This window comes from Calliphora vicina, chromosome 4, assembly GCF_958450345.1.
Source record: "Calliphora vicina chromosome 4, idCalVici1.1, whole genome shotgun sequence".
NCBI lineage: Eukaryota > Metazoa > Arthropoda > Insecta > Diptera > Calliphoridae > Calliphora > Calliphora vicina.
Genome location: NC_088783.1, coordinates 114,998,100 through 115,024,937, shown reverse-complemented (window position 1 = coordinate 115,024,937; position 26,838 = coordinate 114,998,100). Strand labels below are relative to the sequence as shown.

At 25.3% G+C, this 26,838-nt stretch overlaps 1 protein-coding gene across 2 annotated transcripts in view; it reads right to left on the bottom strand.

Moving 5' to 3' along the window:
* Nucleotides 1-237: 237 nt before the first annotated feature.
* Nucleotides 238-26,838, bottom strand: part of sdt (stardust) — a 211,127-nt gene continuing 184,526 nt past the window's right edge. For both annotated transcript variants that reach the window (XM_065510195.1, XM_065510196.1), the window contains 6 exons: nt 11,046-11,259; nt 6,344-7,628; nt 6,079-6,275; nt 5,401-5,532; nt 5,154-5,335; nt 238-1,728 (listed from right to left, as the gene is read on the bottom strand). In XM_065510195.1, coding sequence (XP_065366267.1) covers nt 1,534-1,728; nt 5,154-5,335; nt 5,401-5,532; nt 6,079-6,275; nt 6,344-7,628; nt 11,046-11,259 — 2,205 coding nt within the window. In that variant the 3' untranslated portion in view covers nt 238-1,533. The remainder of the gene's footprint in view (nt 1,729-5,153; nt 5,336-5,400; nt 5,533-6,078; nt 6,276-6,343; nt 7,629-11,045; nt 11,260-26,838) is intronic.

Genomic DNA, 26,838 nt, shown 5'->3' with positions numbered 1-26,838 from the left:
GTTTTTGACACATGCTGAATCCGAAAATCACCATTAGAATTTAATTTGAGCAAGTTTTTAAAAGATAATTAATCCAAAATTATAAAAAAGACCACTGTAATTTACATGCTCCTAAAAGCCTGCAATAGTTTTTGTGTTAATTCATTTTGAGTTAATTACAGATGGTTTTTTGCATTTTTCTCGGCCCAAATCCATGAATTACCATTTCTTTTGTAAGTTTTTTTGTTTTTAAATAAATTTTCTTTCTTTTTTTTGTTGGTTTTATATTATTTTTCAGAATTTTTTTTTTATTTGTTTATTTATAGATTTTACAACTAAAAATAATTTAACATATTTAATATATTTTTTTTTTTGTCATATTTTACCATTTTTCAGTTACATTGCTAAATTCTAGTATATTTCACTTGTTGTTATCAGTTAGGTTTATTTTTATTTAATATTTGTTATAATTTGTTTAGTTTATTTAATAAATTTTTTATATAAAACAAAAAATAATCATTAAATAACTACAAAATATCAAAAAAACACATTTTTTTGTTATATAATTATTTTTAGTTTAATGTTGGTTGTCAATAATTTTGTTTTTATAAATTTGTTGTAACAACTTGTTTAAATTTGATAAATGTTGTTGGTTTTTAATTTAATTTTAATTATAAATTTAATTACGTGTTAACAGAAAATATAAATTCAAGTTAAACGTTATTTAACAAGTGTCAAGGGGGGGGGTCTTGGTTTTGGGATTAAAAAATATTTTTATTTAACATTTTATAAATTTTATTTTATAATTTTAGTTTAGTTTATAAATTATTGATTTAAATATTTTATTTTTTAAATTTATTTACTCTAAAAAACATACATTTAATGATGTCTGGTTGTAGTTGTTATAAAGTAAATGGGGGTTGGTTTTCTTAAACTTTTTGTTAATAATAATTTACTAAATTATTGTTTATTTGTGGTTTTATCTTTAAGTAGTTTTTCTTGCTAGCCTGTGTTTAAGTTTTAAGAGTTTTTTTCTTTAGTTCTGTTTTTTTTTGTTGTTTAAGTATAGTTTTATTTATTTATTAACTAAATTTATTGATTAGTTATGATTTTCTAAGCTAAATTCTGCCAAAAATTATCATAACATTTTCCGAAATATCAAAAATAAAATGAAAATGTTAGTAAATTTGTGTTTAAATTAAAAAACAGGGAGGGAATGTTTAACAAAGTTTAAATAATAATAAATTTCTTTAGTTTTTTTTTGTTTGTAAATTAAAAAAAATTAAGAAATTATTTTAAGGAATGTTTAAAAGTTATTAAAATATACATACATAAAAAAAAATATCTACAAATTATAAAAAAATAAAACTTTTAATAAAATATTGCCCAGTTATGATAACTATGTTTTGTTTTTTTCTCTTAATATCTTGATTTTTTATATACATTTTAGTAGTTTCTTTTTTGTAAATATGAGTTGTGGTTTTTCATGCAAAATGTTTAATTTTTCAATAACTGTAATTATTTAATTTGAATTTTTTTTTGTTGTAATTAAAATTATGACTCATCTCTGTTGTTATGCACCCAACTGGCTGGCACCCATTGGGGTTCACGTTCCAAAGAATTGATTTCAGCCAATAGCTGATGATAAGCTCGTTCAGTATCATTATTTATAATAATCATATCGAATAAATGGCCCCAGCGTGCCTCCATGTCACGGGCGGTGGCAATAATATCTTTGAGTTCTTCCTCCTAGAAACATAAATGAAAAATATCCACAAATTAATATAAATTCAAGAAAATCTAGAAATTTCTGAAGTGAAAACAAAAAAAAGTACTAAAAATTTATTGAAAACAAGAAAAAGTACTAAAACGTACTACAATGACTTACTACTTAATAGAAATGTACTAAAACTTTTTAAAAAACTACTTAAACTTTAAAGTACTTTTTAAAAAAGTACTAAAAACCTTAAGTACTTTTTAAAAAAGTACTAAACACATTTAGTACTTTATAAAAAGTACTAAACACATTAATTACTTTATAAAAAAGTACTAAAACGTTAAAGTACTTTTTAGAAAAGTACTAAACTCCTTAAGTACTTTTTAAAAAAGTACTAAACACATTAAGTACTTTTTAAAAAAGTACTAAACTCCTTAAGTACTTTTTAAAAAAGTACTAAAAATATTTAGTACTTTTTAAAAAAGTACTAAAAATATTTAGTACATTTTAAAAAAGTACTAAACACATTTAGTACTTTATAAAAAAGTACTAAACACATTTAGTACTTTATACAAAAGTACTAAACACATTTAGTACTTTATAAAAAAGTACTAAACACATTTAGTACTTTATAAAAAAGTACTAAACACATTTAGTACTTTATAAAAAAGTACTAAACTCCTTAAGTACTTTTTAAAAAAGTACTAAAAATATTTAGTACTTTATAAAAAAGTACTAAACACATTAAGTACTTTATAAAATAGTACTAAACACGTTTAGTACTTTATAAAAAAGTACTAAACACATTAAGTACTTTTTAAAAAAGTACTAAAAATATTTAGTACTTTTTAAAAAAGTACTAAACACATTAAGTACTTTTTAAAAAAGTAATAAAACGTTAAAGTACTTTTTAAAAAAGTACTAAAACGTTAAAGTGCTTTTTAAAAAAGTACTAAACACATTAAGTACTTTATAAAAAAGTACTAAACACATTTAGTACTTTGTGAAAAAGTACTAAACACATTTAGTACTTTTTAAAAAAGTACTAAACACATTTAGTACTTTATGAAAAAGTACTAAACACATTTAGTACTTTATAAAAAAGTACTAAACACATTTAGTACCTTATAAAAAAGTACTAAATACATTTAGTACTTTGTGAAAAAATACTAAACACATTTAGTACTTTATGAAAAAGTACTAAACACATTTAGTACTTTATAAAAAAGTACTAAAAACATTTAGTACTTTATAAAAAAGTACTAAACTCCTTAAGTACTTTTTAAAAAAGTACTAAAAATATTTAGTACTTTTTAAAAAAGTACTAACATTTAGTACTTTATAAAAAAGTACTAAAAATATTTAGTACTTTTTAAGAAAGTACTAAATGCATTTAGTACTTTATGAAAAAGTACTAAAAATATTAAGTACTTTTTAAAAAAGTATTAAACACATTTAGTACTTTATAAAAAAGTACTAAAAACATTTAGTACTTTATGAAAAAGTACTAAACACATTTAGTACTTTATAAAAAAGTACTAAAAACATTTAGTACTTTGTGAAAAAGTACTAAAAACATTTAGTACTTTATAAAAAAGTACTAAACACATTTAGTACTTTATAAAAAAGTACTAAAAAAAGTAAGTACTTTTTCAAAAAGTGCTAAACACATTTAATACTTTATGAAAAAGTACTAAACACATTTAGTACTTTATAAAAAAGTACTAAACTCCTTAAGTACTTTTTAAAAAAGTACTAAACACATTAAATACTTTTTAAAAAAGTACTAAACACATTAAGTACTTTTTAAAAAAGTACTAAACATATTTAGTACTATATAGAAAACTACTCAAAACATTTAAAACTTTTTAACTTTTTGTACTAAGTATTTTATAAAAAAAAGTACTAAAAACTTGAAGTAATTTAAAAAAAGGTACTAAACACATTTAGTACATAATGAAAAGGTCATGGCCAAAAGAGTATACATCACAAATGCCGTTATTTAACTCACTGTGAATTAAGACAAAAACTATAGCAGTCTTTGAGGCGCTTTTTAAATTGAATTTTTGTTTGTAAACAGCATTTAATGTGCTCAACTTTGTTAGCCCATAGTTTATGTTGTGTATAACCTAGAAGCTTCTAGTTTTACATTTCTAAAAGCTTAAGTCCCGCTTTATAATTTTCATTCACACATCTTTTCAATTTGAGCTATATTTTGTATTTTATGTGCAAATTTATATGTACATTTTTTTCTTTTTTTTTTTGCTTTGATAAAAAATGGTGCTCATTTTTATTACTATGTAGCTTATTTCCAAAACAACTTAGAAACTTATGGTTTGAGTTTTCTAAAAGCTTAAGTCCTGTTCTATAATTTTAACATATACTTCTTTTTAATAGGTCATATAGTTTAGAAGTTATTATCATATTTATATTTGATTTTTTTGTTTCAATAATTTTAAAAAATGTGCTCAAGTTTGCTAGCCTTCTTTTCCTTTATTAAACATTTTAGAAACTTTTAATATTAAATTTTTTAAAGCTTAAGTCCTGCTCTATTATTTGTATATATTTATAATTTCAATCTCTTTTAAAGTTTAGAAGTTATGTGCATTTTTTCCTTATTTTTTTGTGTAAAAAAAAGGTATAATTGTATTACCTTGTAGCTCATCTTGTATAGAACCTACAAGCTTAAGATTTCTATTTTCTAGTAGCTTATGTTCTGTTATACAATTTGTTTAAAAACTAATTCTTAATAACTTTTAAAGTTTATTATTTATTATTATATTTATATTTAAATTTTTTGTTTATCTAGTTATAAAAAAGTAATCAACTTTGCTGCCCCGCCGCTCATTTTGTAAATAATTCACGAGCTTTTAATAATTATTTTCTAAAAGCCTAAGTCCAGCTCTATAAGTTCTATATAAACATATTTTTAATCACCCCTATAGTTTAGAAGTTATGTGCATATTTATATTTAAATTTTTTCCCATTTTAGTATCTTTGGTAAAACAGAGTGTTCAACTTTAAATTACTGTAGCTCAGCTTTAGTAAAACTTACAAGCTTATGGTATAAATATTCTGAAAGCTTATGTTCAGTTCTATAACAGTTCTATAGACAGCTTCTTAATTAGTAATAAGGATTAGAAGTTATTTTAAAATTTAAATTTGCATTTTTGGGTTGTCTAGTTATAAAAAAGTGCTTAACTTTGCTATCCTGCCACACATTTTGTAAATAAATCAGAAGCTTTTAAGCTTGATTTTCTTAAAGCTTAAGTCCTGCTGTTAAATTATTATATACACATTTTTTGAATTACATCTATAGTTTGTAAGTTATATTATTTTTAGTTTTATCCTTTTCAAGAAGTTTGTTTTTTAGTACTATTTTTGATTTCTTTTCAGTTTTAGTACTTTTTTGTTTAATTTTAGTAAAATTTTGTTGTAGATCTAATCCTTTACTCACCTTAAATGGTTCACCCGTTCTCAATTTCTTTTGCCGCAACTTATCGAGACTAGGAGGTGCCACCAGCACTACATAGGGCTTCAAATCGGAAGCTCTTAGTAGTTTTAGACTTTGTGGATGTAAATTAAGAACACATATTTTACCACTGGCCACTACAGTGCGTATGGCTTCCAGGGAAGTGCCTACAGAAACATAAACAATAAAATTAGTAAAAGTGTTTACTCAGTTTAACCCCAAAAAAACTTACCATAATAAGCCTTTTCATATTCGCCATGCTCCACAAAACGGCGAGCCAAAATATCGGCCTCAAAAGCCTGGCGTGTTATGAAATGATAGTCCACGCCGGGAACTTCACCTTCGCGTCGGGTACGGGAGGTGTCTGTAAGCAAAAAAATAAGAGAACAAAATAAGTAAAAAGAAACATTGAAAAGTTCTTAAATAAATCCTAATTAGTTCAACAAATTCTAGGTTTTTTTTTTAATCCAATCATGATTCAAATACTATTTGAGAATTTACTATTAATGAAGAGTTCTTCTAAGGAAATCAAAAACTAAACTAAGTCTTAAACTAATCTTTAGAAGATCAATAAGGAAATATGAAAGTTTTACAGCTTGTTCTAAAAAAGGTTTTGTAAATCCTAAAGCAAAGTTTACTAGGGGGGACAAAATACCTTTTTTCTGTTGCTTTTTAGTTGGTCTAACTTTGTCCTGCATTAAATAAAAAACTAAAGGAACAAATTTTGAATATTTTCAACTATCAGCCTAAAAATTAGAACTATGTAATTTTCACTTTCTTGATATTTAGAAAATCAAACCAATTATGAATAAAAAAATTCCCCGGGAGTTTGGGAAAAGGTAAAAAACTCCCGGGGAATTTTTATTCATAATTGGGCTGAATATCTTAAATTTGTTTTTTTGCTACTTACGTGGTACAGCTGCTGAAAATCGTTCGGAATCCGCCATTAAACGTTGACGCAATTCATGACGTCCAATATTGGGGGGACCTATGAGGACAATGGGACGTTTGTGTGTGGCACGGGGATAGTACAAGGCAACCTCTTCATAAGTGAGTATTTCCTCGGGTTCGGTTTCATCGGGGGCGGTGGTGGCATACAAAGGATAGCTGCAAAACAAAAACAAAACAACTCTTAATATATTTTATTTTAAAATTTAATTAATCTCAACACTTACCCCGCTTCCGAGCTGGCCTTCTTTTTCTTCTTGCGTCCTTTGCGCGCACACAACAGTGTGGAGCCCTTGCTAGCACCCTCTTTGCCACGATTCTTACCCTGCAGACCCGCCTCTTCGGCTATGGCCAGTTTCATGGTTTCTCTTTGATGTTGAAATGATTGACTAGGTATAAGACCAGCCAACGTTTGGTCTTCCTCTCCCTCTCTGTAGGCCTGCCACCAGTTAGGATCCTCGCGCGATATAACATGCAAAACATCGCCCTTTTGAAAACTGATGCCCAACTCGCGGCAGGGTATATACAAATCATCCTCGGGATCGTAGTCAAAGTGGGCGCGCACATGTAGTATAGCATTTTCGCGATGTAGGCCGCCACCGGGTGGTGGGCTGCCAGCGGGCACAATAAGGAATGTCAAAGTACCCTGCATTGTGCTGAGTAAAGCACACACCTCATTTACCGTTTTGCCTCTCAGCTCTTGGCCATTGACTTCCAGTATTTCATCGCCTTCGTGTAAAAGACCCGATTTTTCGGCAGCTCCTCCTCTCACTATGCGGCCTATGACCACAGCCTCGCCTTCGTTGCGCACGGTGGCCCCCAGTGGCTCAGTCGATTTTTCAATTTGTATAATACGTATATTGTCATTTTGATCGTTTAGTATGCCAAAGCAGGCACTCAGAGGTGGGCTGTCAGGTCGACCCGTTGGTTTCATATGAGCATAACCTGTCTGTCCGCCACTGGTAGCATTATGCGGTGCCACATTGGGTGGCAAAGGCATGGCTCCGCGCTGAGCCAAAGGCGGTGGCACCACTGGTGGCGGTACTGCGGTGCCCCTTAAAGAAGCCGATTTAGGGGGTACTGGTAGGGGAGGTGGTGGTGCTGCTGCTGATCCACTGCTGGGTGACAGGGGAGGTTGTGGACTGCCGGCCCCACTTAATGTGGGCGATGGTGTGCCATCGGTGTGGGTGGCCACACGATCGTGGGCTAGCAGTAGACCCTCCATTTCGTGACTGGTCAGCAAATTGCCCAATTCAATGGCTGAGGCTGAATTGGATTTGGCCAGCAGCTCGACAATGTCCTTTTGCAATTCCATGGCGTTTGTACTGACGGGATTGTTGACTTTGGGTCGTCTACGTTGGAGGACAGCCTGGCGGGCTGCTAAAGCATGAGCCACTCCCGGATTGGAGAGTATGTTGTGGGCGGCCGACACTCGGCCTGCGAGTGTGGTCATGCCATTTTTGGTAAGTTGATTTTGTAGACGTGTCAAGGCGGCTATGAGGTCACCATAACCTGGAACATTATAAAATACAAATAAAATTAGTTTGATAAAAAGGCTTTCTTTCATTTTGTTACTACAAGTGTTTTAAGCTTTAAAAAAGCTTTTATTGCTAATAAGGAGTGAGATCGAAAAATTCTTAACACACGTTTTTCATTACATTTTTTAACCCAAGTATTATTTGAATTTTTTTTTGATCAAGTTACCTTTGAAAAACATGTCAGTTATTATGTGTAATGTCAATTATATTAATTTTTTTGTTAATCTGATTAAAATGAGTGACCAGAAAAAAGTGCGTACTGAAATTATTAAATATTTTCAACAAAACCCAACTTGGTCTTACAAAAAGTTGGCCAAGCATACAAAGGTCTGCCGTCAAACTGTTTCCAATGTTATTAAACAGTACCGGGAGAACTTGTCAGTTGATAGAAAACCTGGTTCAGGTAGAAGGAATGGTCCACATGATGTTTCTAAAGCCAAAAAAATAGAACGCATTTTCAAAAGAGCTCCCAACACATCCGGTAGGAAAGCAGCCCGGTTAGCTCAGTGCTCGGACTATTTGGTACGAAAAGTTAAAGCTAATGCAGGTTTAAAAACATACAAGGCTCAAAAAGTTCCTGACAGGAACGCTACTAAAAATTTAGAGGCCAAAAACAGAGCACGGAAATTGAAGTCAAGTTTTATAAAAAAATATTCTTGCTGCATAATGGATGACGAAACGTATGTTCTGGCAGATTTTTCGCAACTTCCAGGTCAAAAATTTTATGTTGCTGATGCTCGAGGGAATGTTGAAGAAAAGTTTAGGACCCAAAAGCAGACAAAATTTCCCAGAAAGTTCTTGGTATGGCAAGCAATATGCAGTTGCGGCAAAAGAAGCCACTCATTTGTTACAACGGGCTCTATAAATACCGAAATTTACATCAAGGAATGTTTACAAAAAAGGCTGCTTCCATTCATAAGACTTCATAATGTGTCCACTTATTTTTGGCCTGACTTGGCATCCTGTCACTATGGCAAACAAGCCCTTGAGTGGTACAAGAACAATAATGTGGTATTTGTACCAAGAGAGGCAAATCCTCCAAACTGCCCGGAGCTAAGGCCAGTGGAGAGATATTGGGCTCTTGTTAAAAGAGAATTGAAGAGTACAAAAAAGGTGTCCAAAAGTGTGGTAGATTTTAAACGGAGATGGACTACATGTTCGAGCAAAGTGACAGAAAGCACTATAAAAACGTTAATGGAAGGGTTTCCGAAAAAGGTTCAAAATTTCATCACTAGTGATTAAAACTATAAAAATAATTTTTTTTGTAAATTGTAATAATAATTTCAATCAAATAAAAAAAAAATTAAAGCTGTAAGTTTAGTGGTTTCTTTTTTATAAACATATATGTATGTTAAGAATTTTTCGATCTCACTCCTTATTGTTTCAAAGCATTAAACCTTTCAAAAGCTTTTTATTCTTCAATTGAGGAAAATATTAAAATTTTTTCATAATTTTTGGTAAATTCGAAATGCTTTTAGCGACATTTTTAAAATGATTTTTATTAAAATGTTTCAAAGCTTTCAAAATCTTGCTATTTTTTCAATTGAGAATTTCAGCTTAAAAAAGTTTTTTTTTAAAGTGTTTTAAAATCATTCCAAAAGCTTTTTATTCTTCAATTGAGGAAAATATTAATTTTTTATATAATTTTTTTTATAATTTTTGCAATTTCGAAAAGCTTTTAGCTAAATTTGTATTAAAAGCTTTTTCTAAAAATGCTTCAAAGCTTTCAAAAAGTTTACCATTTTTCAATTGTGAATTTCATTTAAAAAGTTTGAATAATTTTTGTTTAGTTGGAAAAGCTTTTACCACAATTTTTATTGAAAGCTTTAAAAAGCTTTTTCTAAAAGTATTTTAAACTTCTCAAAAAGCTTTTCATTCTTCAATTAGGGAAAATATTACCATTTTTTAATAATTTTTGTCAACTTCGAAAAGCTTTTAGCAAAAGTTTTTTTTTAAAGCTTTTTCAAAAAATTCGTCAAAGCATTCAAAAAGCTTTGTATTCTTCAATTGAGGAAAATATTAAAATTGTTTTAATCATTTTTGGCAATTTCGTAAAGCTTTTAGCTAAATTTGTATTAAAAGCTTTTTCCAAAAATGTTTCAAAGCTTTCAAATAGCTTACCATTTTTCAATTGAGAATTTCATTTAAAAAGTTTGAATAATTTTTGTTAAGTTGGAAAAACTTTTATCACAATTTTTATTGAAAGCTTTAAAAAGCTTTTTCTAAAAGTATTTTAAACTTCTCAAAAAGCTTTTCATTCTTCAATTAAGGAAAATATTACCATTTTTTAATAATTTTTGTCAACTTCAAAAAGCTTTTAGCTAAATTTGTATTAAAAGCTTTTTCTAAAAATGTTTCAAAGCTTTCAAAAAGCTTACCATTTTTCAATTGAGAATTTCATTTAAAAAGTTTGAATAATTTTTGTTAAGTTGAAAAAGCTTTAACCACAATTTTTAGTGAAAGCTTTAAAAAGCTTTTTCCAAAAGTATTTTAAACTTCTCAAAAAGCTTTTCATTCTTCAATTAAGGAAAATTTTATAATTTTTCAATAATTTTTGTCAACTTCAAAAAGCTTTTAACTAAATTTGTATTAAAAGCTTTTTCTAAAAATGTTTAAAAGCTTTCAGAAAGCTTGTTAATTTTCACTTGAGTAATTAATTTAAAATGTTTGAATAATTTTTGTTAAGTTGGAAAAGCTTTTATCAATATTTTTATTAAAAGCTTTTTTTCTTAATTGACTTAAACCTTCCAAACGCTTTGTATTTCTCACTTAAGGAAAATATAAATTATTTCAAAAGATTTTTCTAAAAATGTTTCAAAGCTTTCAAAAAGCTTACTATTTTTCAATTGATAATTTCATTTAAAATGTTTTAAACATTTTTGGTATGTTGGGTAAGCTTTTACCACAATTTTTATTAAAAGCTTGAAAAAGCTTTTTCTTAAAGTTTTTTTTTTTAATTTTTTTATAATTTTTGTCAACTTCGAAAAGTTTTTAGCTAAATTTTTATTTAAAGCTTTCAAAAAGTTTGTTATTTTTCGCTTGAGATTAATTTAACATTCTTATTAATTTTTGGTAAGTTTGAATGAAAAGCTTTTGCCACAATTTTTATTATTATTTTTTAAATTTTTAAAAAAAGCTTTTTTCTAAAGTGACTTAAACCTTTCAAAAGGTTGAGGAAAATATTAAGAATTTTTGATAAGTTCTAAAAGCTTTTTTTTTTGCTGAAAGCTTTTTTAAAAAGTGCTCAACAGCTTTTAGTTTTATGCTTGAAGAAATAATTAAACATGTTCAAACATTTTCGGTAAATAAGAAAAGCTTTTGCAGACATTTTTGTTAAAAGCTTTTATTAAAGCTTTTCCCTAACTTGATTTGATCATTATTATCTGCTTACCAGTTATCTTTTCCGTTGCATCTTCATCTTCAATATAAGCTTCATTCTCCACTCCCACCACAGAACGTTCGGCCGCCACCGGCTGTTGCTGCTGAGCCGTGGGCTTATTATCCTGCAAGGCCTTGAGTTTACGGGAACCGCGTAAACTGGCGCGCAAGAATTCATTTTGCTGGGCAATACGTTCTTCCTCCTCACGGCGACGACGTAATTGTTCCTATAAGAAAATAAAAAAAAAATATATAAAATTAGTTTAAATATTACAATTAATTGCTAAACAAATTTAAAACTTTTTTAATTTGTCTTCAAATATAGCTTTATTATCCATACATAAATAAATAAAATTCACAAAAGTTTTTAATAAATCTTTTAAGCAATATAAATGCAAATCCTATTAAAGGCGACAAAACTATCTGTTAAATAAATTCCTTTTTGCCTTTCATTGATTAAGTTCGTTTTGTTGAGAGGAAAAGAATTTGCAAAACTTTTGCATTCATCTTTTTCATTTTAATCTTAATCCATTAACAATTGTTGTTTCTTTTTCTTAATTTAATTAGTTGCATACAATTTTAGCCTGGCTTTTTACACTGCTACAACTAAATAAATAAATGTAATAGAGCAAAAAGAAGGCAACAAATAAATTTCTCAATAGCAGCATCAGCCCAAAGTCAGGCCAGCAGCAGAAAAAGCTGCAATTGTCGCCGTTGGTTTATAAATCGTTTGCTTAATGTTAAAGCTTTTCAGCTTCAACTGTCGCCATCGTTACGATTATGTTTTTCTAGGGACATTGGCGTTATAGAAATTATTTAAGTGCAAAAAAGCAATGCTTGACAATATTTATAACCTTGAAGACAGAACAATAGCTATGCTTTTAGAAATGCACGAATTTTGTGGTTTAATATGAAAGCTTTTAACCAAAAACCCTTATTTTCATAAAAGCTTTCGTCAAAATGTTTATTTTTATAAAAGCTTTTATGAGAAATGATTCAATTTATGAAGGATTCGAATAGAAAGCTTTTTTTATAAAAAGGTTTTTGTCATAAAAGCTTTAACATAAAAACGGGTTTTAATAAAAGCTTTAAAGTAAATAGCTTCTATATTTTAAAGCTTGTAACTTAAAATAAAAGGAACTGTTAAAAAAAAATATTTTCCACCCAAAAGCTTTAAGTTAAAATCTTATTTTCACTAAAGCAGAAACTACGTTTTTAAAGCATTTAAAATTTTCAGTAAACTTATTGTTTTTATAAAATAATTGAATCCAAAGTTTGTGTTCACTAAAAATTTTAAATAATAAACATATTTTTATAAAGGCTTTTTATTAAAAATTAAATATTCATAAAAGCTTTTTACTAAAAGCTGTATTTTCAATTTAAAAAAAAATGTATTAAACATTTTATATTCAAGAAAGCTTTTAATTACAAAGCTCTAAAAAATCTTTTAATAACAGTTTTTAAAAGATTTCAATTATAAATATGGTTTTCATTAAAGCTTTTAAGTAAAGACATTGTTTTCATAAAATCTTTCAATGGAAAATGCTGTTTTCATAAAAGTTTCTAATTAAAAGAAGTTTTTTTAAAAAAGCTTTTATTTCAGAAGCTTGTTTTCATAAGAGTTTTCAGTTTAATGCGTTATTTTTTAGAAAAGCTTTTAACTAAAAACATTGTTTTCATAAAAGCTTTTAAATAAAAACATTTTTCATAAAAGCTAAAAAAAGTTTTTCATACAAAATTTTAAATTAAGAGCTTATTTTCATAAAATCTTTTTTAAAAAAAGCCTGTTTTCATAGAAGGATTAATTGAGAAATGCTTATTTTAATGAAAGCTTTTATTTTAAAAGGGTGTTTTCCTAAAAGCTTTTTATTAAACAGCTTGTTTTCATGAAAGCTTAAAACAAAAATACTTATTTTCAAGAAAACTTTTATTTTAAAATCGTGTTTTAATAAAAGCTTTTGATTAAATATCTTGTTTTCATAAAAGCTTTTAGTAAAAATGGTATTTCTATAAAAGCTCTGAATTAAAAGTAGTTTTTCATAAAAGCTTTTAAATTAAATGCTTGTTCTGATGAAAGCTTTAAACAAAAATGTCTATTTTTATAAAAGCTTTTAATTTAAAAGCGTGTTTTCATAAAATCTTTTTCTTAAAAGCTTGTTTTCATTAAAGCTTTTTCTTAAATAGCTCGATTTCATTAAAGCTTTTTCTTAAATAGCTTGTTTTCATAAAAGCTTTTAGTATAAACTATAATTTTATAAAAGCTCTTAATTAAAAATTTGTTATACGTAAAATATTTTTAATTAAAAGCTTATTTTCATAAAAGCTTTTATTAAATAGCTTATTTCCATAAAAGCTTTTTCTTATATAGCTTGTTTTCATAAAAGCTTTTTCTTAAATAGCTTGTTTTCATAAAAGCTTTTAGTAAAAACTATATTTTTATAAAAGCTCTTAATTAAAAATTTGTTATACGTAAAAGCTTTTTCTTAAATAGCTTGTTTTCATAAAAGCTTTTTCTTAAATAGCTTGTTTTCATAAAAGCTTTTTCTTAAATAGCTTATTTTCATAAAAGCTTTTTCTTAAATAGCTTATTTTCATAAAAGCTTTTAATAAAAACTATATTTTTATAAAAGCTCTTAAGTAAAAATAGTTTTTCATAAAAGCTTTTAAATTAAAAGTTGATTTTTATAAAAGCTTTTTAAATACAATTTATTTTCATAACAACTTTTTAAATAGCTTGCTTTATTGCACAGAAGCTTTTAATTTAAAAGCTTGTTCTGATAAATGCTTATTGTTCAGCAAAAATGCTTATTTTCATAAAAGCTTTTAGTTAAAATGCAGTTACTCATAAAATATTGTAAGAAAAATGTCTGCTTTAATGAAAGCTTTTAACTAAAAATGTTTCTTGGCCTTTTGCATCATATTCCTTTTTTAAACTATGGGTTGTTTCTTTATATTCGGCCGTTCTAATGCCAGCTATTTATCATGCATCCATTAGCTGGGCTTAGAAAAATAATAAAAAAAAAAATAATGCGTTCATTTGTAAAGCAAGGCGATTTCTTTTTTACACACTTAATGAGGGCAAATGTTGGGTAAAAGGTTAAAGTGTGCTGTGGGGGTCCCACCTCCATTTTCCATGATGTTGCTTTTATACAATAGTTGTTGTAAATTTACAATAAGTAGCCTAACAAAGAATAGTGTCATTTAAATGCTTAAATGGTTGCATTAAAAAAAAATATTTCTTTAGACGAAAAAACAGAAAAATGAATAGAAAAATAAGAACATTTTTTTTAAGCGTTAAATAAGTATGTAAGGTTTATGTGTTGACAATTTAGAAACCTGTCAAGTGTTATTAAAATCGACAACAACACTAAATGTTCTGTCAATCATAAAGAACAGAACAGAACCGTGTAAACTGAATGATACACAAGAATTTTGAAACAAAAGGCGGTTATTTTGTATTTGTTTAAAGGTTTAAAAAATGTCGTTGCAGTCGTTGTATAGGATTATGTTGGGGGTTGTGCCTATGACAAGTTAAATTTTTTGCGTTTTTTGTTGTTGCTGGGAAAGTATGTCAAATTATTTATTTTTTTGTGGGTAAAAGCTTTTAATGATTTTAAAAAGGTTACAAGGACATCGGTGTTTAACTAATAATATTAATTAAGTTCACTTGAGAAATTACAGAAAATTCAATGAATATGTTACAAGAATTTAGGGGCTTACAGTTAAGCAATATAATAAAGCTTTTAAGTTAAAAAGCTTTTATTGGTTTTCAATAGATTGTTGAAGTTATAAAGCTTAAATTAAATATGCTGAATTATGCTTAATTTTTCTTTCTTTTTAAGCTTTTTTTTAAAAAAATTCCCATGAAATTTAATACTTTTTTTTAACCAAAAATTTTCATTAATAAAAACACTGATTATTTTAGTTTTGAGGAACTACCAGAAATTATCAAATTTTTTCGCTTGATAAGAATTTTTTTCTTTTCAATTACAAAACATATTTACGTCATGATAAAAATTCTTTATACTTAAAATAAAAACAACAATTTAACAATGATTTTTTTGTGATTTCAACTCAAGTTTAAACTGCACAAACAATTTATTAAATTTTTTTTTATCACCTTTAACTTGAAAAAAACTAATAATTTTAAATAAATAAAAAAATCGTATTTGTGTAAAATTATATTTTGATGAGATCATCAGTAATTCAATGGAGAAAAAAAATTCATATAAATTTTTATAAACAAATTTTCACTACAAACAAAACAGACCTTGCAGCAATTGCGTTTTTTTACAAAGAAAACATCACGAAAAAAACGTAAAACCCGTATGTTTCAATATATTTGCATGGAATTGTAAAATATTACAATAAACACAACTGCAGTTAAGTTAAAAATAGTAGTAATAGTGTTCAAATCAAAAAATCGCCCAAAATGTAGATCCCACAATTTCAAAATTTTCTAAAAAATATTTTACTTAATTTTAAAGATTCTAAGGTGGTACTATTTAAAGCTAATAAAATAAACTTTCATATGAAATTTATTTGATTTAAAAATCCTTTAAAACAACAAAGTTATCAGCACTTAAAATCAGCAATAGGAAAAAAAGTCATATTTCAGTGTTATGTCAACTTTATGTTTTAATAATTTTACAAATACAATAAACACAACAGATTTATTGTATATCATTGGAAAGGTTATTAAGTCTACTTTACAACACACTATAAATAATTTCAATATTTAAAAATTCATAGAAGACTTTTGTCAAAAAATCACTTAAATCATCAATAAGAAATTATTCATATTTCACCATTATGTAAATTTTAAGTTTAATAATGTTGCAAATAGAATAAACAAAATAGACTTATTGTATATCGTTAGATAGCATATTAAGTCTGCTTTATAAATTACTAAAAATAATTTTAATATTTAAAACTTTATAGAAGACTTTTTTCAAAAAAGCACTGAAATCATCAATAAGAAATTATGTATATTTCACCATTATGTAAATTTTAAGTTTAATAATGTTGCAAATAGAATAAACCAAATAGACTTATTGTATATCGTTGGATAGCATAATTGTCTACTTTACAAAACACTATAAATAATTTCAATATTTAAAAATTCATAGAAGACTTTTATCAAAAAAGCACTTGAATCATTAACAAAAAAAGTGCAATATTTCAGTGTTATGTTAATTTAGAGTTGAATAATTTTACAAATACAATAAACAAAACAGACTTATTGTATATCGTTGGATAGTTTATTAAGTCTGATTTACAAATTACTAAAAATAATTTGAATACTTAAAAATTCATAGAAGACTTTTTTTCAAAAAAGCATTTGAATCATTAACAAGAAAGGTGCAATATTTCAGTGTTATGTTAATTTAGAGTTGAATAATTTTACAACCAGAGAACACATAATAGACTTATTGTATATCGTTGGATAGGAAATTGTGTCTACTTTACAAACATGTATAAATTATTCAAATAGTCAAAAATTTATAGAAGACTTTGTTATAAAAAGTACTTAAATCATCAACAAGAAAATAGTGATACTTCCGAGTAATGTTAACTTAGCTTTGAATAATTTTACAACCAGAGAACACCAAATAGTCTTATTGTATATCGTTGGATAGCAAATTGTGTCTACTTTACAAACATGTATAAATTATTTAAATACTCAAAAATTCATAGAAGACTTTGATCCAAAAAGCACATAAATCATCCATAAGAAAATAGCAATATTTTAGCGTGGAATAATTTTACATTCAGAACATACGAAATAGACTTATTGTACATCATTGGATAGGATATTAAGTCTATTTTGCAAAACTGTATAAATTGTTTAAAAATTCTTATCATGAAAAACACTTAAATCATTAATAAGAAAAAAAGCCATATTTCAGTGATATAACATTTTTAAGTATAATAATTTTACAAATCAAATAAACAAAACAGATTTATTGTATATCGTTGGATAGGAAATTATGTCTACTTTAGAAAAAAGAATAAATATTTTAAAAATTCTAAAATTTATAGAATAATTTTTAACAAACAAGTACAAACAAATGCAAAATGCTTGATTTTTGAGTTTGCTACCATTATTGTACATTAAATTGACTTGAGTTAAAGACAAACAGGATATACTATACATTATTAGAAAGGAAATTGTGTCTACTTTTCAAATATATAAAAATTAGTTTATTCCCTAACAATTTTTAAACTACTTTTGTGAAAAAACCCAAAAAGTTTAATTTTTTGCTTAAAAAAACTGTCAGATTTTTGAGTTCATGATTTTGACACCATCAAATTAAAATATTTATATTATATATCATTAAAAAGCTAATAGCATCTACTTTTCAAATATATACAAATTATTTTAATACGTAAACTTTTATAAAACACTTTTGTTAAAACAAACAAAAATTTATGATTTTCTAACTCAAAACCTGAGAGTAATATTTGAGACCTTTCCTATGTAGAGCAAGAAAATACAATGTAGACATATTATATATCAAAAGATAGGAAATTGAGTCTACTTTTCAAATATATACAAAATATTTTAATACTCCAACATTTTTAAAACACTTTTGTTAAAACAAACCAAAAATTATGAATTTCTAATTCAAAAACTCAGAGTAATTTTTGAGACATTTTCTATGTACATCAAGAAAATACAATATAGACATTTTATATATCAAAAGATAGGAAATTGAGTCTACTTTTCAAATATATGCAAATTATTTTAATACTTACAAATTTTTCAAACACTTTTGATAAAACAAAAAAAAAATTATGATTTTCTAACTCAAAAATCTTAGTAATTTTTGAGAACTTTCCTATGTACATCAAGAAAATACAATATAGACATATTATATATCAATAGATAGGAAATTGTGTCTATTATTTAAATATATTTCTAATATTTTAATACTTCAACATTTTGAAAACACTTTCGTTAAACAAACAAAAAAGTATGATTTTCTAACACAAAAATTCAGAGTAATTTTTGAGACCTTTTCTATGTAGAGCAAGAAAATACAATGTAGACATATTATATATCAAAAGATAGGAAATTGAGTCTTTTATTTAAATATATACAAATTATTTTATTACTTAAACATTTATAAATCACTTTTGTTAAAACAAACAAAAATTTATGATTTTCTAATTCAAAAACTCAGAGTAATTTTTGAGACCTTTCCTATGTACATCAAGAAAACACAATATAGACATTTTATATATCAAAAGATAGGAAATTGAGTCTATTTTTTAAATATATACAAATTATTTGAATGCTTAAACATTTATAAAACACTTTTGTTAAACAAACATAAAATTCTGATTTTCTAACTCAAAAACTCAGAGTAATTGTTGAGACCTTTTCTATGTACATCAAGTAAATACAATATAGACATTTTATATATCAAAAGATAGGAAATTGAGTCTACTTTTCAAATATATGCAAATGATTTTAATACTTCAACATTTTTAAAACACTTTCGTTAAACAAACAAAAAAGTATTATTTTCTAACTCCAAAACTTAGAGCAATTTTTTATACCTTTTCTATGTACATTAGGAAAATACAATATAGACATTTTATATATCAAAAGATAGGAAATTGAGTCTACTTTTCAAATAGATGCAAATTATTTTAATACTTAAAAATTTTTCAAACACTTTTGATAAAACAAAAAAAAAATTATGATTTTCTAACTCAAAAATCTTAGTAATTTTTGAGAACTTTCCTATGTACATCAAGAAAATACAATATAGACATATTATATATCAATAGATAGGAAATTGTGTCTATTATTTAAATATATTTCTAATATTTTAATACTTCAACATTTTGAAAACACTTTCGTTAAACAAACAAAAAAGTATGATTTTCTAACACAAAAATTCAGAGTAATTTTTGAGACCTTTTCTATGTAGAGCAAGAAAATACAATGTAGACATATTATATATCAAAAGATAGGAAATTGAGTCTTTTATTTAAATATATACAAATTATTTTAATACTAAAAAATTGTTAAAACACTTTTGTTAAAACAAAAAAAAATTTATGAATTTCTAACTCAAAAACTCAAAGCAAGTTTTGAGACCTTTCCTATGGTTAGTTAGAAAATACAATATAGACATATTATATATCAATAGATAGGAAATTGTGTCTACTTTTCAAATATATAAAATTTTTTTTAATTCTTAAACATTTGTAAAAGGCCTTGTAAGGATCAGTCCCACCCGCAATGTTAAACTTTGACTAACTATTTAAAAGCTTGTGTGTTAAATTGTAAAAATTTTTATTCATATTATGAAAGCTTATTTTCTTCTATATAGCTTGTCCAATTTTTATTTAGATTGGCTTATTAATCTAAAAGTTATAGCTATTTTTAATAAGTTACTTTTATATATTATTCTTTTTTCATTATTTTCATTAAGTTTTGTAGGGTTTAATTCCAAATCTTTTAAAATTTAGTTAAAATTTCAAGAAATTTTCCCAAAATCTTTTAATTTCTATAAAAAAATGTTAAAATTTCCCCTTTTCAACATGAGAATACCCCTCTAATAAAATAAAACCAGTTGTGTGTGTTTGTTGTATCTGGGTAGTAAAAAAACCACTTGCCTGTTGTTGTTTTAAATACTGAGAACGTGTTATGGGAACACCCCTCTTCAATTGAGAGGAATTTCTACGCACAAAATACTGTTGTTGGTGTGGCTGATGTTGTTGTTGTAATTGCTGTTGTTCATTGTTATTGTCATTAAAAATATTATGAGCAGCAGCATCATTAAAATGATTATTGCTTGATAATTGTTGCATTTCAAATGCATTGAAATTATCACTTATTAATGGTGTTGCTGTTTTTGTTGCTGTAGTTGTTGTATTTAAATCATTATTAATATCACAATCGATTAGTATGGTATTTTGTTTATCGACTAATTCTACAAGTTTATCATTGGCACTTTTGTTATTATTATTATTACTATTATTGTTTAAAACACTAATATTATTATTATTGTTATTATTTTCCATTGTGGCAGTTGTTGTTGTTGTTTGTGTATTATTACTATTATTGTGACCATTACAATTGTCTTTATTTAATGCAACTGCTCTCATTGCTGAACTGGAGTTTAATTTAAATGCTGCCTTTGTTTTATTGTTGTTGTCTATTAACTCGAGTCTATTTAAGTTGACACCCTCATTTAGGCCATTATTATGGCTGTTTTGTATGACGGCGTTAGTATTTAAATTGTTAAAACTGTCGCCTAAACACTGTGCAGCTTGATTTGTCACATTGATTAATTGTTGTTGCTGATTTGGCACTATGGGCGCGCTGGCATCCAATGTTATGCTTAAGGTGGAGACCACCATTTTTTTAACTTAATACTTTTTAGGTGTTTTTTATATAATTTCATTAAAATTTATTACAAAAATTCTCTTTAAAAAAGGGAAAAAATTCAATAATAGTTAAAACAAGTAAGAGAGCTATAGCCAAAATATTTAAGATGAAGACTGAAAATATTTGTTGGTCAAAAAAAATTTTATAAGTAAAAACACTCGGGTTAAATATTTTTTTCCGATTTTGACCCTCTTTTGTGTGAAAAAATTTTATGAAAAAAATAATTTTTTTTTGGCGAAAAAAAACTGGGATTAAAAAACATTTTCCCGATTTTGACCCATTGTAGGTCCGAATTATTATGTCGATTATATGTCACTGGAAAGGTCTTTAAAATAGCTATCATTAGATATCCATATTGTCTATATTAATATAGTAATTCCAACTTAATATAAAATAGGTCAAAAATCGAGGTAGCTGTGGTTTTTTGCTTATATCTCAGCCATTTGTGGACCGATTTTCTCGATTTTAAATAGCAAGCGAACCGGAACTATAAAGAATATATTCATGTATATAGCATGAATGCAAGTTATGTAAAAGCTATGGAAAATTGATTTCAACAGACAGGCGGGCAGAGGGCCATGGCTAAATATATCGACTCCGCTATCTATAACGATTTGTGATCCTTATTGTGAACCCAAATTAAAAATATAGAAACTACAAATGGCATATATATCCTTACCAATCATGGTGAAGGTTATAAAAATATCTAGAGTTGGCAAAATTCTTTATAAATCAATCATTAAATTCGGAAATTTTCATTTTTCAAAAAGCTGTGCTACTTTTGTTGGCTTTAATTAGTTATGTATAAAAGTTAGGTTAATCATATTGTATATCAAATGAAAGGCAATTAAGTCTAGTTTCCAAAAATATATAAACATTTAAAAGAATCAAAAAATTGTAAAACACTTTCTTTAAAATAACAAAACTTTAAGTAATTATAAAATTTTCCAAAAGGTGCTAGGTTTAAGCCTTTTAATTTGTCATGTGTTAAACATATAATAAACATATTGTATATCAATTGAAAGATAATTAAGTCTACTTTGTAAAAATGTATAAATATTTTAATGATTTTCAAAATTCTAAAACACTTTCTTAAAAATAACAATAATTTAAAAAATTTTCATTTTTCAAAAAGATGTGCTACTTTTGTGGGCTTTAATTAGATAAGAGTAAAAAAAAATGTTAAACATAATTTATATCGGCAGAAAGGTAATTCGGTTTACTTTCGAAAACTGTAGAAATATTTAAAAAATTTTAAAAATTGTAGAACAAATTTTTGAAATGAAAAAAATTTTAAAAATTTTTAATTTTCAATAAGATAAGCTACTTTTGTGTGCTTTAAATTGTTTAGTTTAAAACAAAATTTGGACATTTTCATATCATTTGAAAGCTTATTCTGTCTACTTTCCAAAAAAGTATAAATATTTTAAAGAATTAAAAAATTGTAGAACAAATTTTTTAAATAAAAAAAATTAAGAAATTTGTAATTTTCAATAAGATAAGATAAGCTACTTTTGTATGCTTTAAATTGGTAAGTGTAAAACATAAGTTTCATATCAATTGAAAGCTTATTATGTCTACTTTCCAAAACTGTATAAATATTTTAAAGAATTAAAAAATTGTAGAACAAATTTTTTAAATAAAAAAAAATTAAGAAATTTGTAATTTTCAATAAGATAAGCTACTTTTGTGTGCTTTAAATTGTTAAGTGTAAAACAAAATTTAGACATTTTCATATCAATTGAAAGCTTATTCTGTCTACTTTCCAAAAATGTATAAATATTTTAAAGAATTAAAAAATTGTAGAAAAAATGTTTGAATTTAAAATAAAATTAAGAAATTTGTAATTTTCAATAATATAAGCTACTTTTGTGTTAATTGTAAAACATAATTTAGTTTTCTTTATATCATTTGAAAGCTTATTGTATCTATTTTCCAAAACTGTTTAAATATTTGAAAGAATTTAAAACTTGTAGAACAATTTCTTCAAAATATCAAAAGTGAATAAAATTTCCAGATTTCAAAAAGGTGTGCTACTTTAGTGTCCTATTATTCGTTAAGAGTAAAACATAATCTAGACATTTTAATACCAATTGAAAGCTTACTCTGTCTACTTTTCAAAACTGTATAAATATTTTAAAGAATTAAAAAATTGTAGAACAATATTTTCAAAATGTCAAAAGTGAATGATATGTCTATACATATTTCAAAAAGGTGTGCTACTTTAGCGCTTTTTAATTTGTTAAGAGTAAAACATAATTGAGAAATTTTCATATCAATTGAAAGCTTATTCTGTCTACTTTCCAAAACTGTATAAATATTTTAAAGAATTAAAAAATTGTAGAACAATATTTTCAAAATGTCAAAAGTGAATCAAATTTCTATACATATTTCAAAAAGGTGTGCTCCTTTAGCGCTTTTTAATTCGTTAAGAGTAAAACATAATTAAGAAAATTGCATATCAATTGAAAGCTTATTCTGTCTACTTTCCAAAACTGTATAAACATTTGAAAGAATTATAAAATCATAAAATTGTTTTTTGAAAAATAACAAAAATTTTAATAAGATTAATATTTCCAAAAAAAGTGTGCTACTTTGGTGTGCTTTAATTTGTTAACTATTAAACATCAGTTAGTTATATTATATATCAAAGGAAAGCTAATTGAGTGTGGTTTCCAAAACTATCTAAATATTTGAAAAATTTTCAAAATCATAGAACACTTTCTTTAAAATAACAAAAAATATAGGTAAAAAGGTGTGCTACTTTTGTTGCCATTAATTTTGTTTTTGTTAAGCCTTTTTTTTATTTATAAAGTTATTCTTTTTGTTTTTGTCTTTTATAATTTTTTTCCTGTTTAGTTTTTATGAATAGCTATTATTTCTTATTTTTGTAAAGTTATTTTTTTCCGATCCACTACCTACAATTGAAAGTACGTGTTTAGCATTAAATTACCAATAATAATGTATTGTTTAAAACAAAATTATTACAATAACAAAAAACAAATTTTGCTATAGGTTTGAAATTAACAGAGTTTTTTTTTTTTTGAACATCTACGCAGTTTTTGCTGTAAATAAAACAAACATGAGTCATGGAGTTTGTTGGGGTTTTTTACTGGGGAGTATTGAAATTGAAGTGTTAACAAAAAAATTTACATTTTTGTTAAAGATGGTAATGAGTTTTTTAAATAATTTATTATTAATATAAAAAATTCAAACAATTATGCAATTTTGTGTTAAGAAAATAAGCAAATAATATGACAAAATAAATGTCATTTAATAATTTGAAAAATAAATAAAGAAATTCAAAATTTATTTCAATTATTTTTTAATTTAAATGAAAGTAGATTCAAATAAGATAATAATCTTAAAATTTTTAATAAAAAGCTCAATTATTTCTTTAAAAGATGCAGCAATAGATAAATACACATAGATCAGAAAATTTCCTGTTAACGACCTAACTCAGTTGTCAAAAAAGAGGTGAAAACAAAAACAATACACATATGAGTTTTGAGTTTTTTTTCTAGTTTCCTGTTTATCTGTATATCTCTATGAATGCAACCTTTAAAAAGTCTCTATTTTTAGTTTAGCTAAAAAATTTAAATTTTTGCTTATTAACAGTTTTGAAATTTAAGTGTTTTAAATGAAAGTAGATATTAAAGTTAATCTAAAACCCAAATATCTTAACACTAATCAAATTATTTCTAAGTTAAACAGGGCTTTCAAAACTACACATTTTCAATATTTTGTTGAATTAGTAAAAAAACTATGTGAAAACAACAACAATATATGTATATGTGATTCTTTTAATTATTTTTTTTTCTAGAGCCTTTTTTTAGGTTAGCTACAAAAAAATTATAATTTTTTGCTTATTAACAGTTTTGAAATTTAAGTGTTTTAAATGAAAGTAGATATTAAAGTTAATCTAAAACCCAAATATCTTAACTCTAATTAAATTATTTCTGTATTAAACAGAGCTTTCAAAACTACACATTTTCAATATTTTGTTGAAGTTGTAAAAAAACTATGTGAAAACAACAACAATTAATTAATTTTTTTCTAGTATCAGTTCTATTTGTCTATTTTTTTGTTCATTTTTTAGTTTAGCGTAAAAAATTTTTAATTTTTTCTCGTTAACAGATTTGAAATTTAAGTGTTTCAAATGAAAGTAGATATTAACAAAAACCTAAAACCCAAATATCTTAATTCTAATTTAATTATTTCTAAGTTAAACAGGGCTTTCAAAACTATACATTTTCAATATTTTGTTAAACTAGAGGGAGGACTTTTTGGCAATTACAAACTGCCGGGTTGTCAGTTGACGTGAGATCTTTGTAAAAGATTTCTTTTGCTATTAAAACAATTTATCTTTAAATTTTGTTATATATTTAACAGTTTTAAATAAATTAGTGAAATTTTTGTTTTCAACATTTTAAGTAATACAACAATTTTAATTATCAGATTTGTTGTTTTCATTATTTAAATTTGTGCTCAATTTTAATTAATTTCACTTTATTTCACATATACAAACAAATTTTCAAAACAATGACATTTAAACAAATTATTTGTTTAACGTGAACTTAAAAAAACAACAACACAAATACTTAACATTTAATAATAACAATAAAAAAAAAATTCTTACGTCTTTAACGAAAACAAAAAAAAAAGTTTGTTTGAGAAAAAAGCACGAATACGTGTTTTGGTTAATTTATATTATATAGCTGAATATATAGGGGAATACTCGCCTGGCATAGCTAACTACACAAACCCGATAATGGTTAAAAATATTTGGGTTTTTTAATTAAATTTGTTTAAAGAATTTCCCACTACAAAAACATACAAACGTATAAATATTAAAGCAAATTAGCTTAACAATAAACAAATAAATAAGGAATTTTTAAAACTAAACCAGTAGATGAGTAATTTAATCAATTATTTATTCAAATTAACAAAAAGAACAACAAATAACGCTTGAAAATACAAAAAAAACTTAACAAACTGTAAACAATATTAACCATCCTGAACAAAACTCCTAAAATTATGCTTTAATTTAAGTCTTTTGTAAAAATAAGTGTAGCCAACCTTTTATTACATTTAAGAATTTCTATATTTGTGGCCCTTAATTTGTTAACAGCAAAAGTTATACATAAACATATTGTATATCAACTGAAAGCTAATTATGTCTACTGTCCTAAAATATATAAATTTTTAAAAGAATTAAAAAATTATAAAACACTTTCTTTGAAATAGCAAAAGTAAACAGAATTTATATTTAACAAAAAGGGATACATACTACTTTAGAGTACGTTAATTTATTTTGAATTAAACATAAGTTAGACATATTGTATATCAACTGAAAGCTAATTATGTCTACTTTCCTAAAATCTATAAATATTTGAAAAAATTAAAAAATAATAAAACACTTTCTTTGAAATAGCAAAAGTAAATAGAATTTCTATTTTTCAAAAAGATGTGCTACTTTAGAGACCATTAATTTATTATGTCTTAAATATTAGTTAGATATATTGTATATCGAGAGAAAGCTAATTCTGTCTACTTTCCGAAAATGTATTAATATTTGAAATAATTAAACAATTATAGAACACTTTTTTTAAAAATAACAGAAATATATGAAATTTAGAATTTTCAAAAAGTTGTGTTATGAACATTTCCTAAATTTTAAGCTTCTTAATTAAAAAGTGTTACCAACTCTTGAATATTGAAGTCTAAATTTCCACAATTTAAACTTTTTTAGCCAAAAAGAGTTGCCAACTCCCAAAAAATTTTGTGATTTATTCACAATTTCTTTTGCATTCAAACCCTTTATGTGTAAATTTAAATGTCCAAAGAAAATTTTCAAAATTTGTAGATTTTTAACAAAATAAGTGTTGCCAACTCTTGAATTATTTGCTACAAATTGTATGTAAATGTTACTAAAATCAGTAATTCTTGTACAATAAATGTATTAATCTATAAAATTTTAATTTTCAATGGAAAATTTCCACAATTTAAGTTTTTTCAACAAAAAAGTGTTGCCCACTCCCAAACAATTTTGTGATTTATTAACAATTTATTTTGCATTCAAACACTTTATCTGTAAATTTATATTTCCAAAGAAAATTTTCTAAATTTTTAGATTTTTAACAAAATAAGTGTTGCCAACTCCCAAAAAATTTTGTGATTTATTAACAATTTATTTTGCATTTAAACTCTTTATGTGTAAATTTAAATGTCCAAAGAAAATTTTCTAAATTTTTAGATTTTTAACAAAATAAGTGTTGCCAACTCTAAAAATTTGTTTATGAAATTCAGCAAAAATTTATATTTTATGGGAATTTCATTTATGATTATTATATTTTATTTAATTTTTTATTGTTTTCCTGCATTTCCAAGAAAACAA